General features: G+C 39.3%; 1 protein-coding gene across 2 annotated transcripts in view; it reads left to right on the top strand.

Annotated features, from left to right (window-relative positions):
• The window catches only part of trioa (trio Rho guanine nucleotide exchange factor a), a 107,013-nt gene that overhangs the window by 9,284 nt on the left and 84,474 nt on the right, over window positions 1-13,255 (top strand). For both annotated transcript variants that reach the window (XR_012359731.1, XM_073858304.1), the window contains exon 2: window positions 6,841-6,891. Coding sequence is in view for 1 of the 2 variants with exons in the window: in XM_073858304.1 (XP_073714405.1) it covers window positions 6,841-6,891 (51 nt within the window). In the remaining variant the exon portion in view is untranslated. The remainder of the gene's footprint in view (window positions 1-6,840; window positions 6,892-13,255) is intronic.

Raw genomic sequence — 13,255 nt, 5'->3', positions numbered from 1 at the left:
GTTTGGCGGGTGTTAATGTCAAGCCCTGGTCATAATACCATAAATTCAAATATTATAATTCACTTACTGCCAGCAAAAATGAGCCTTGGTTTGTGCTCTCTGGAAGAGAAAAGCCCAATTGCATATCGTTGTTCAGCTCGTCTTTTTTGGTCTGTAATTTACAACTTTCGGCGGGGCAAAAGATCACGTTGCTGTGCACGAAACAGCATCTCGAATGCACACCAAAAATTACCACTTTACCAGTGCCTTTGTAAGTGGCGACAACGATCTGTGAACTATTGTGTTAACGACTGTGTAGCTGCTTTGTTTGTTGCTGGAGGACGCGTGCTTTACAAAAACGGTGCTGTACTAAAAGGTAAATTATAGTTCGCCTCAAAGTTTTTTTATTTGTGTATTTATTTAATGTGTATTATTTCTTCCCCAAGCTCATAAAATAAATTTGGGTCGCACATAAATTGGCAGGGTCGTTCGGAAACCGGAACCAAACAAATTTTTTTTATGCCTTATCAAACTTAAACCCCATTCACATAGAACTTTGGTCCCAGAGTTTTGGCTTCAGTGTGAACACAAACATGTCCCGTAAATGTTTTGAGATCGCTCCCGTAAAGAGGACCTTGTAACATTACCATAACATTTACAGAACACATTTTGTGTGAACGAGGCAGAAACAATGCCGTAAAGGGGTTGCCGTAGTGATGATGCACGTGTCGTCGCATCAAGAATTCTGGTTCAGCTGTTTGACACGAAATCAACATTCACGACGAGAAATATCAGCAAACTGGACTCAAGCAGAGATCAAGGAGCTCGTTCTTCCCCAGCATGACCTTGTTTATGAACTTGTCATAAACAAAAATGCACGTGCGCAGTTTCTCGAGAGAGAAATCATGGATAATTAGCAAACTTTAGACGCTGTGGAAAAAAATTACCAAGTGCAGGACTTTAAATACGTCACGTGTCTTTATGGGATCTTTACTGTATGTGTGAATTAGAGCCCGACCGATAAAGGATTTTGAAGGTCTAAACTGATAAATGTTTGTTGGTTTTAAAATTCGATATTCCAATATATCAGCCGTTTTTGTTTTTTTCAGAAACGCGCAACAAAACATTAACAGATTTCACTAACATTAGTTATTTGTAGTTTTTATGAGTTTTAACTAAAATAATATGATAATGCATTTTAAAAAGAAACTTGTTTTTTTATTGTCTCGTGACCAACTCACCATGAACTCACTTAACCGTTGTTCTCTCTGCCCAACTCTTGCCGGATCATCAGGTTGGAGGATGTGTGACGCGTTATACATGAGGAGTGTTGCCAACAGGGAGGTTGTAAAGTGCTATACAATGGCAACACTCATGACATGGTTGAAGGCTGTTTCGTCTGTTTTTTTTTTTTAAATATTCATTTATCGGCCATTATGAATGCCGATACCGATAGTTTGGAAAATGCCTAATATCCCCGATAATATCGGCCTGCCGATATATCGGTCAGGCGCTAGTGTGAATGTGCACAGATTTCGGAAATACCAAAAATCAAATGTCCCGGACAAATCCCGGACACATTTTCTGTATATTTGGCCAAAATAATTTGTATTTCAATGGGAATTTTGGGAATTTCGTTTGGGTGGTGCCGTTTTTTCAGTTGGGGCCTAATGTTCTGTCCATGCATGCGGCTCCCCAGTAGTGATTGCTACCAACTAAATTTTAAAATCTAAAGTCAGAGATCACACAAAGACCTAGATCAGGCATGAGCATAACCTTCTTAAAATCAGACATTAAGACATGAAAGCATCTTTTGGGTTTGAGTTTACACCATAGGGAAATGTGTCATTTGATGTGTGATGGGGATCAGAACATTTTCTTGTGTTGGTATTGGCTCAGATCTGCTTCCCGGACTTCTTAGTATAGATCAGAGTAGCTAAAACTACAAAATGAAGCTATAAAGCATACTCTGCTTGTTGTTTGTTCACAGAAACCTATTTAGACCTAGATGATGCAGCATGCGGTGATGACAGGTCTCAAACACATGATTCATATATGAGTCTGATCGATGACTATCTGCTTTCTGCTCTACAGAAGGGTGCCTGATCACAACGAGTGGGCTTGTTTTAATTTGTGGGGCAAGAAAGTGGCAGAGCTCTAGGTCGCAGGAAAGACACGTGGGCCTGAATCACTGCCGCTCATTTCTTTTGTTCTCCCTTGGCTCAGAATAGAGGGGCTTTTGGATCTGACTAAAGTTATAGACATTTATCAGGGTCTCAAACACATGCGCACTGACGCACACGTCGTTCGCTGATAAAGCCCTCGACCTTGTTTGTGTATTTGCTTTGTATGTCCTGTGAATGCGAATAGTTGTATTGTGTGAGGCTCCGTACGTCACATGCCCATTTCCTGCCTGGTCACACCAAAAGGAAAGAAGTGACCTCACAACAACCCCAAACTCAACCCTCTGTTATTTGTGCTTTTTCGCATTGCCATGTGTTTAGTGGCTGGGCGAAATTAAAGTCTTAAAATTGCGCTAAGCAATGTGCAGTCGGCCTATTTGTCTGCTTTGAGCTACCGAACAGTTTTGCGGTTGTTTCCTAAGAGTGAAGGGATGAGGGCTCTTTGCTGGGGATTTGGACCGAAAGTGAAAAAATATTTTTTCCAAGAGTGGATTTGAACCAGGCCTTTTCCACTGCGTCCACTAAGCTTACGTTTCCTTATTTGGACTGGAATAGTAAGCTTGATCTTAGCAGACTTGTAATCGGTTGCCTTTGGTTTATTTTTACGCACCGGGCTGTGCGTGTTTGTGTGATTTTTGGCAGGTTTCGGTGTTTTCGAATACGAGTGAACTAATGAAATGAACGATTCATCTTAATAAATCACCCATTCAGCAACCGGTCTTATACGTCATGTGCGTAAATACACTTTTCGGAATGTGAATTTGATTTAGGAGAGGCATGTCATGTGGTGTAAGTACTCATGTAAGCACTGAACACGCTAAGTCTCGCACTTGTGAGTAACCGTGTCAGGCATGCGCTTGGCATCACAACTATGTCCTGAGTGTTTATATTTGGTCCCTGGTCTCTCTTAGTCAAAGCGTTGCCTCTGTTCTCTCCAATTTCAGAGTGGAACATCAAAGAAAAATGAAGTAGATGTAAGATGAATTAATTCTTATTTCGCTTGATTTGATAATATATTGCTTGTCTGATGATGAAAGAGGAACAGAAAGGGCATACTCTGCCTCAGTTCCTTTTTGTGATCAGACAGATCCTTTTCTGTCAACAAGTCCCCTATATCCCTCCCCCTGCCAGCCAGCCCACCACACCACACGGATGCACTCTGTTAGGTTGCGCCTACAACCCAGATGTTCAAAGCCGGCATGCATACAAACATATAGACCTTACCAGGAAGAGCATTGTTAACATACCTGTTGAGAAATGTACTGCAAAGTCTGTCCATTGTTGCATGTAATTGCACTCACTGTTAAAGGTGAAGCATGGAAATTGTCTGCCGCTAGCATCACCAAATGTAATTGCAGAATGGTTTTTTATGCATTTTCCAAATCCTTTATTAATTTATTGGCAACTGGATTACGAGACAATATTGACATATGTATAGAAACCACATACTTCACTTTCAAACCACAGACAAAAGATGCAATAACACAATGGGATATTTTCAGACAAAAGCTGCATGGCGTCACATGTAACGTGTGATATAAGCAGCGTTAAGTAGCCTGTCCTTGTTTGTTACCTGCTAAGACAGTCAAGCAGTTGGTTTTGCCTGGCAGGTGGAAAGTGGTCTTGTTCAGTCTTACTGCACACCCACTTTGTTTTTCATCCTGCTCTCACATGCTCCATATTTTGCCTGTATGCGTGTGTCTACATGCAATATGCCCCACTAACCCCTGCTTTTTGCCTCCTTATAAAAACACAAGCGCCCACGATTCCTCTCGGTTGGCCAGTGCACGGTATGCATTTAGTTCAGAGGTCATTGCTTCAGCTGGATTAGTCTGGTGACCAGACTCTAAGCTTAACCTCCATGTTTTTGGGTCACTGGAGCAGGTCCTCGTGGAGCTGAAAGAGTTGACATGTTTTTAGACCTTGGTATCCTGTTAATATGCATGAAAGGAGGATGACAGAGAATCAGGAAATAATCCACTCATAACAAATGAAGTATTTTCCGTAATTTCATAATAAGCGGCAGTAAATCCATTGTGGATCTTTCTCTGTGCGGAGGTCTCTCACGGGCAAAGGTCTCTTGAAGTGCGCGCAAGTAGCTGTGCTGCCAAATAAAGAAAGCACTTCCGGCACATAACGCTGTTAATTGTTATAAAGTTTTCTGAACTTTAAACAAGCTAAGACAAAACTTGCATTATATCAGTGACGCGTGCGCAGCTGGAGCAATGTAGTTTGATGAGCCGTTTGCTTATAGTACAAACATCTTTGATCAGAAAGACAAGAAAGAGGTGCAGTTAAGGTGCAAGTGTAAGAATGTAAAGAGCGACAAGACCACCTCGAAACCTGTCATATTTATTATCTCTATATCTAAAGATCTCATATACAGATATTTTCTCTATCTGGTTTGTGCATATTCATTCTTGTTCATTTTACATTCCTTATTTGAATGTACTGTATGCATAAATACAAAATACAATGCATAGTACCATAGAGACAGAGCGCAGTTATGCAAATTTGAAAACCACGCCCACCGGGGGGGAACGCAATCCAACCGTCTCCATTGACTTTGTATTGCGAGAAGCCGCCTCCTTGTCATTTCTGGCTTAAAACAAAAAACTGAATAATGCCTAAAAGCTGCTGTGTGACAATATGTACAGCTAACAAGCCAAAGAACCCAGAAATAAGTTTTTATAAGCTGTCGAGCCGTAAAACCCAGTCTTTAAGGAGAATAAAGTGGATCGCCGAATACATTTCCCCCTAGTGGACGCAGTTCTACTAATTGAAGTACTATGAAAAGTTGCCTGTATCCATTTTTGTGTCTTTAAACGCTCGATTTTTGGGATCGACAGCTTATAAAAACTTATTTACAGATTAAACTTAAAAACAGAATAATACCTAAAAGCTGCTGTGTGACAATGTGTACATCTAACACGCAAAAAAACCAAATACGTTTTTATAAGCTGTCGACTGCAAAAAACGAGCGTTTAAAGACACAGAAATGGAAACAGGCAACTTCTTATAGTACTCCTATTAGTAAAACTGCGTCCAATAGGGGGAAACGTAGTCGGCGATCCACTTTATTCTCCTTAAAGGCTGGGTTTTACGGCTCGACAGCTTATAAAAACTTATTTCTGGGTTCTTTGGCTTGTTAGCTGTACATTTTGTCACACAGCAGCTTTTAGGCATTATTCGGTTTTTTGTTATAAGCCAGAAATGACAAGGAGGTGGCCTCTCGCAATACAAAGTCAATGGAGACGGTTGGATTGCTTTCCCCCCCGGTGGGCGTGGTTTTCAGGTTATGATGCGCGGCTCTCTGTCTTTATGTCTTCAATAGCCTACAAAATAACAGATTTAAAAACAAGATTCTGTCCATCAAGACCTTTTCATTTTAACACTAACTTTAACTTATTATATTTTTAAAATTGTGGTGAGCATTTAGGAAAAAGCTAAATAGTGAGTGGGAAATTTCTGCAAATTTGTATATTTAGGGTTCACACTGGTCATTGAAATCCTTGAAAGTTTGTGAATCTTGGGAAAAATTCAAGGCCCTGGGAAGTTTTTGAATATATATATATATATATATATATAATGTATGTGTATATACATACGTAGATACAGGGCATTGAAAGTGCTTGAATCTATTTCATGCAAGAAGTTTTCTGGAAAGAAATCCATAGTATTCCTTGTGTCGTGTAGGATAATATCATAAAAATTCTAGACTTTTTAAGCACACATGCTAAACTATTCGCTTTAAATGCTTTTATCTTCTGCATGTAAATGTTGATTCATACCAAAATGCTTTTTTGCATAGTTGTGTTTGACACTTGAAAACGTCTCGGGTTACGTATATAAATTTTGTTCCCTCAGAAAGGAACTAGACGCTGCGTCTTCCTGCGTCCCTGTAACGCTGTCTTTGGCAATATTTCAGATAGCTATATACTTCCTGGCTCAAACGTCACCCTGTCTTTGTTGTTACGCCTCACCATTGGTTGAATTTGATATACACATTCAGACGCACTTACCTCTGGAGGCGTCCCAAAAGTGTCACCACAGTGACGCAGTGCAAGTTCCCTCGAAAGGAAACTGTAACAATTGTACCTTAAAAGGTAACACGATGTAACCTTGCTCTCACTTGAAATGTGTCCCCACATTTAGTCCTTGAATTTGAGGGTATTGGACCTGAAAAAGTCCTTGAAAGGTCCTTGAATTTGAAGTTAACTAAGTTGTGGGAACCCTATTCCAAAACCAATATAAACATAAATCTGAAAAACATGTATATCGTGAAATATACATTTTACTGTAAAATAAAATGACTCATTCCATGAAATAAATTTTTGGTGAAACCACCCACCCCTAATTCGGACATACTACTCGCTTCGCCTTCTGCTTTCACCTACTATATAATATGGAAGTAGGTGATTTCCAACAGATTCTTTCAGAAAACCATGGTTAATTTGTGGTATCCGTGGTTCAATTGTAATAATAATATTTCTATTTGTACTAACACCATGGTTTTCATAAGGGTTCAGTCAGCATACGCACATTCATTTTTATGCAAATGAAAATGAGTTTAATACTCTGAATATAATGATATTATCATATTGTGACCTATATAAATTTGATATATTTACAGATAGTTTTGACCAGTCTCACTCATTTTTTTCTTTTTTCTTCATAGATTGTGCAATTTCAAAAGGTGAGCCCAAAGGAGTCTCCAATCAAATAACAGGTAAAGAGCAGCTATCACCACACTTACTCTACAACCAATTGTTGGGTACATGATTTATATCCTTGATTCTGATTTGCCAAAGAAACAACACGTTTCATCACAACCTACAGAAACGTTTACTTTTAGCGTCTCATTGGCTGTTTGCTTTCACCTGTGCCCCTCTGTCTGGCGTTGTTTGCCTTTTTTGTTTGTTTTGTCTGAATATTATCCTGAAAGGAGAGACCTGTTTGAGGGCACTTGTCTGTGATGTTTTGACTGGATGTCTCTTTCTGGGATCGAAACACTGCAAACATCATGTCTGCTGGATAAACATCCAGCTGACAAAGCGTGTGACAATGTGTGTGTGTCCGGAGACTTACCAGTATGCTGGCTCATTAAAACTTAGGGGATTGGGCACAGTTGTTTTATCCTTGGCTTGAACCCTGACACTGCAGAATAACTTTTGGCTAATTGTAGATCAGGCTTCATACTTAATCTATTGTTTCCTGATGTAAACTTGAGCCTTTTCATCTTCGATTGTAGCGCTATGCAGCATGTCCAGCTTGCCAGGCGCTCGGCTATTGATAGTTTTCATGTGTCATCACGCACTTAGGGGAACCCCCCGATAACTGCAGGTTAAGAAGTGAGTGATTTCTTTTGTTCAGCCTAAATACTGAATAGTTGGTGTGCAACAAAATTCACTTAACTTTTATTTATATATTAATGTATTATAGTACAATACAATATGACATAATATTAATATAAACATAATCCTGGTGGCAATATAAGGTAAGAATTATACACGAAATAGATGTAAACATTGCCAAAGTGGAGGTCTATAAATACGGAATCTGGTGCTGTGTATAGATCGCAAGAATTAAATATTTTAATATGGAAAATTGGCCGGCATGTACTGCCTCTCTATGGATAGCTCAATGTAAAATGCTGCTTTCTTGGCCTCCAACCCCCCTGGTGGGTCACACGACTGAAAACTATCAATTGGAAGCCCTGAAAGGGAGCATATGTTGTGTATCATACACATTCCTTACATGTCTGACATGACTTGAAGTCAGGAAATCTCTGCTCGGAGAGCCACAGAAATGTTGACAGTTCACACTTGTGGGGTTAAAATATACCACATGTGCGCAATAGGGAGGAATCTGCCCATGTTTTCAGTGCAAGGCATCCAGCAGTTCGACGATGAACACTTTTATGGCTATAAAGGAGGTTTTACAACCTTAAAGTATGCTTCTCCAAATATTCAGTCTATACTGTGGGTGTATATTTATATAAATTGTAGTTTAATGTGTGTAGGGGTCATACAAGGCCGAGCAATCTGTGCTTTTGGTCATTTTCTCTTACTGCCAGAAGATGATCTCCTGTGAATTTGTGAAAAGTTTGGATGTGTTTTGGATAAGATATTGAACAAAGAGTGTTTTGGAGGCATAAAAGTAAATTTCTTCATCTTATGTTTTTTTTCTTTCGATTTTTTTAGTTGAGTGTGTAAGTCACCAAATCCAGTCTTATATTATTTTAATCACGGTTTTGTAACCTAAAACATAACACCATTTTGAAACATGTCAGCAACCTCTAGTAACTGGTAGCTGGGATTGAAAACATTTTTACACAGCGGGGTTAGTTGTTCTTTTACATCTCCATGCAACCTTACATGCAACCATGTTTCAAAAATGTCTTTCAGCAGTTGCTATAAAAAATATAGCATTTGGTGTTTTTATGAAGCAGGAATTTTGGTTTTTTGTTCGCTGCACATTTTAGCAAATTGGTCATTTGTAGGTCAGTAAGTTGGAAAATTCAAAGATGAAAAATAGCATAAGGTGCACAATATACATACTGCATAAACAGATAGGCTGGGTATAGCCTGGGTGTGTTTATAAGTGTAGGCCTTATTTATCTGGAGTAACAACAAAGATATCAGATGTTTTAATGGCATGTACAACCATCTAACTGTTTATACACCACACACATAGTATAGGTTTCACTTGATTTTAAGGTCGCAATTAAATTAAAATGTAAAACTGTAATTTCTTTTGGAACATTGTGGGATTTTTTTTTACAAATGAATGATCTGTGAGCTTCATTCTTAAAAAAAAAAAAAAAAGTAATGTCCCTCATAATCTTTAATCAAAAATGCAAATCTCCTCCCCTCCTCAAAACGATCTCTCTTTACTTCAGATCAGACGGTATGGCAGGTGGGCAGGATCCAGATAAAGATCGCAGCAGTTAGCAACACGACCCAACTTCAAACGATCCAAACAGTTCTCGATGGACAAATTTAAGTCCAGCCCTACCTTTATTTCATTTCAAAAGCCGTTTCACTCAGATATACGTCACCACTAGGGATGTCACAATTCTCCAAATCCTCTTTTTGATTACATGTTCGATTCTAAGGCCACGATTCGATTTGATTCTCGATTTTTACCTTTTTTTTTTAAAAAAAGCACAAAAATGCTATGCCATTTTTAGACTAGACTTTTATGAAATATAATATCGGACCTTGAACCCAGAGATGCCCTGCCATGTTAGTTGTGCTGCCAGTGGAAAAATATGGTACATGCACATAACTGATAAAATGAAACTTCCTGTTACATGAACATTCCTGTCAGTACTTTGCACCTTGTCATTTAAACGCGAGCGGGAGTAATAGCGAGTTTACATGGACGTGACTAATATTATGTTGGAGTCTGCTGCTTTTGTTGTAAGTAAGTAAACATGCTGTGTTTTGTACATGCATATGTTAGAGCTTTCTCTGAATTTTCAGCGCAATTGATGAAATAAGATCGCAACTTTCACACGAGTGCAAAATGAGACTGCGGAGATCAGCCGCTTTAGTTTTATCAATGAAAGGCTAAAAATAGTGCTGTTCACATGTGTTCGCACCAGAAGTCAGAAAAGACATAAAACATTGTGTTCAGTACCTCAGATTAGATAAATGGGCGGAGAGACGGCGGACTTGTGTGGCTGTTCGAACACATTTAACCACATGTGCGTTTACACTAAAAAAGCTTGGCAACCTGACCGGACGTGACATGGGGGCGTGGCAGTATCGACGATTCAATTTTTTATTCAAAGTTTGAGGTTTTGACTTAATTTCAATTTAAAATCAAAATTGTGACATCCTTGGTCACCACTGTAAAATAAAACAATCACTACTTCTGTTTAATGGCGACTTTAAAGCTTGCTTGTATTTCAATGATGACTGGCTAATAAAGCGCCTGTGCTTACGTTTGATTGGCTGATGAACTGCCTGTCTTTTTGATAGTTGAATACAGTAGTGAGACTCAGCTGTTGCAATCCCTCATTTTCTCACCTCTCTCTGTCAACCAGTTTTTATACTTGAGCCTCTTGCATTCATGAATCAGTGCCAAAAAGTAACTGCTGTTCTTAAATATTTAATCCAAAATGGCTTCCGGCGACACTCTCATCCGCTCTTGTTGATGGGTTTGTATTACAGCAGTTTCCTTATAAACCCATATCAGTTTAATAATAAGAAACAGACAGTGTTAAATGATATAAAAGGAGTATTATGTACAATACAGGCTACAAATCTCTTACAAACACTCTGATACAGAAAGATTGCCTGGGTGCTGCAGCTGTGGTTTCTTTAAATAGATGCCATGACCAACCCCATCAAAGACTCTTTGCCCCTCTCAGTACCATGAAGCACATGACCAACAGATACACAAACATGTGCTTGTAGGCTGCCCTGATAATCACCCGTCACAGGAGATCACTGTCCAAACAAGATAGACCTGGATCAGAAAGTTTCAATGCTGTGCTTGATGAACACCAGACTGAATAAGTTTGACTACAGAAGGAGTATCTGGCTCTCCACAACATTTACAAAATATTTTGCTATTAGTGGTTGCAAAGGTTTGTAAAGGTGGTTATTAAACATAACAAGTGAGCAAACTTACTGTGATATGTGGATTTTACTTAACTCTTTCCCTGCCATTGATGAGAAAACGCTTCCCTGCAAATGAGGTTTTCCGGCAATCCGTAAGGGGCGGGACACACAAAAGCTTTTTACGCGGCTGAAAACGCCTGTAGGACGACGAATGCCAGCTGTTTTTTCAGCTTAGCGCCAACTTTCTTCAGCTGAGTGCTTTGGTGGCTGTGATCATAGATGGCTGTGATGCTTGAGCTGTGAGCCGGTTGGTTGTTGTGATACTTGTCCCACCCCTCCTCCACTGTGATTGGGCGGCCGTGTGAGAACTGACATTGACAAGCGGAGCTTTTCACCCAAAGTTGAATCTCTTTCAACTCTCGGCGCTGAGTGCGGAAAAACCTCTGAGCGCCGGCTTTCAGCGCGAAAAAAAAAAAACGCTAGCTGCAGGCTTTTTTGAAAAACGCTGCGCCTCCATTGGAAACCATTGAAAACATGCGCGGGTAGCGGGCGTAAAAGCTTTGTCCATGCCCCCTAATTTCGCTATTACCCACCAGGTGGTGCTCTTACCCAACTTAAAAAACCTGGAAGTATACCCATAGTGCAAACAGTTCAAACTGCGTGTATTTTTTAATCATTGTTCTAAATCAGATTTCTATCAGAAGTCTTTCACAAAAATGCAATTAATTCAGCTTTTTGCTCAGAATTTTGTATTTTTGAAGAAACCTACTCATATTTGAGAGGTGATAAGAGAACGAATAAAGTGTTTGTTTGAACGCAAAGGGTTTGCTTTTTTCATTTGATAAATTGATATAAGAACATTTTCTGGAAGGCATTAAACTTTTGAGGAAAATCATAGTGTTTTCACATATAGTTCATTTTAAAAGAACCAAACCCAGTTCACTTAAAGTGAACCAGAAAAGGGACTAGCTGAATGTGACCTCAGTCCTTTTGGTGTTCACAATATAGTGGACTCAAAAGAGGACCCAGTTCTTTTTTTGGTCCTCTTCAGAACTGAAGTGATCTCAGACCTTTTCTTGTTCACATCACAACTTCATAAGAACTCCGACCCCAGCTTTCTGTGCAGCAGTTGATTTTGTTACAATGTCCAAACAACACGCAAAGCGGACCGGGACCTCATTGATTTCACATATCAAAACGAAATAGAACCACAAAAGAACCCAAAAGCAAACCGTACTCAGACCACCTTCTGATGTGGTCTGAGTTCGGTTCACTTCTGGGTCCTTTTAGGGGAGTCTGAGATCACTTGGTTTGTTCACATATACACCCTTAACTGATCTGAGAGCGTTTGGAGGGCTCAAACGAACTAGGTGTGAAAACACCCTTATTTTGATTGAATGTCAAAACCACACGCGAAAAGGACCGGGACCTCATTGATTTCACATATCAAAAAGAAATCGAACCACAAAAGAACCCAAAAGCGAACCGTACTCAGACCACCTCCAGAAGTGGTCTGAGTTCGGTTCGCTTTTGGGTCCTTTTGTGGGGGTCTGAGATCACTTGGTTTGTTCACATATACACCCTGAACTGCTCTGAGAGCGTTTGGAGGGCTCAAATGAACTAGGTGTGAAAACACCCTAAAATGCTGCCGCTGGCTGGCGGGAAAAGAGTTAAGTTTACTCAACCCTCAAGTTGTTTCAAACCTGTATACATTTCTTTGTTATGTTGAATATAAAGGAATATATTTTGACAGGTCTGGGGCATTATTCACTTCCATAGTATTATTCTTTCCTACTATGGAATTCAATGGTGTTTCCAGATCTGCTTGGTTACAAAAGGTTTGAAACAAAGAAAAGCAAAGAGCAAAGAAGACATTGGGGAAGAAGTAAGGGTGAGTAAATGATGACATAATTCATTTTTTTGTGAACTATCACTTTAAAGGGATAGTTTACCCAAAAATTAAAACTTTGTAATTGTTTTCCCACCCCCATTTCATCGCCCGATGTCTTTCTTTGCTCTTCAGAATACGAACACATTTTTTAGGTTTTATGTGGGAATGGATGGTGACCGGCTCTTCAAGCTTCAAAAGGACCCAAACGTGTTAAACAAATAAATCCACTCACTCGTGCCATATATATCTATATAAGTGTCTTGAAGGCATACAAAAGGGTTTGGTTATTTAATGAAAGTCTTGACCTGTACCTCTCTTTCAGTGTATATGTTCTGTGTCTGAACTGTTGTTTAAGCAGTAAATTTTTCCCGGACACTTAAAATATATGAGACAAGTCAAGTAGGGTTATTTATTTAAGACTTTTGGGTTAATTATAAAGTTAATGTGTTTCATGAATTCTATATTCTGTTAAATTGAGAAAAATAGAGGACTGTAATTATAACGTGATGTGTCAGGTTCACTGCTACACTGTGTGCTGTTTCGGATTAGGGTTAAACTTTTTGGATTAAGGCTAAGTGTTGTGCTTTTAAACTCTGTTTAGTCTCCTCCTCTTTTTTTGAAAAGTAACG

This window comes from Misgurnus anguillicaudatus, chromosome 20 (genome assembly GCF_027580225.2).
Source record: "Misgurnus anguillicaudatus chromosome 20, ASM2758022v2, whole genome shotgun sequence".
NCBI lineage: Eukaryota > Metazoa > Chordata > Actinopteri > Cypriniformes > Cobitidae > Misgurnus > Misgurnus anguillicaudatus.
This window is presented reverse-complemented; position numbering and strand designations above follow the sequence as displayed.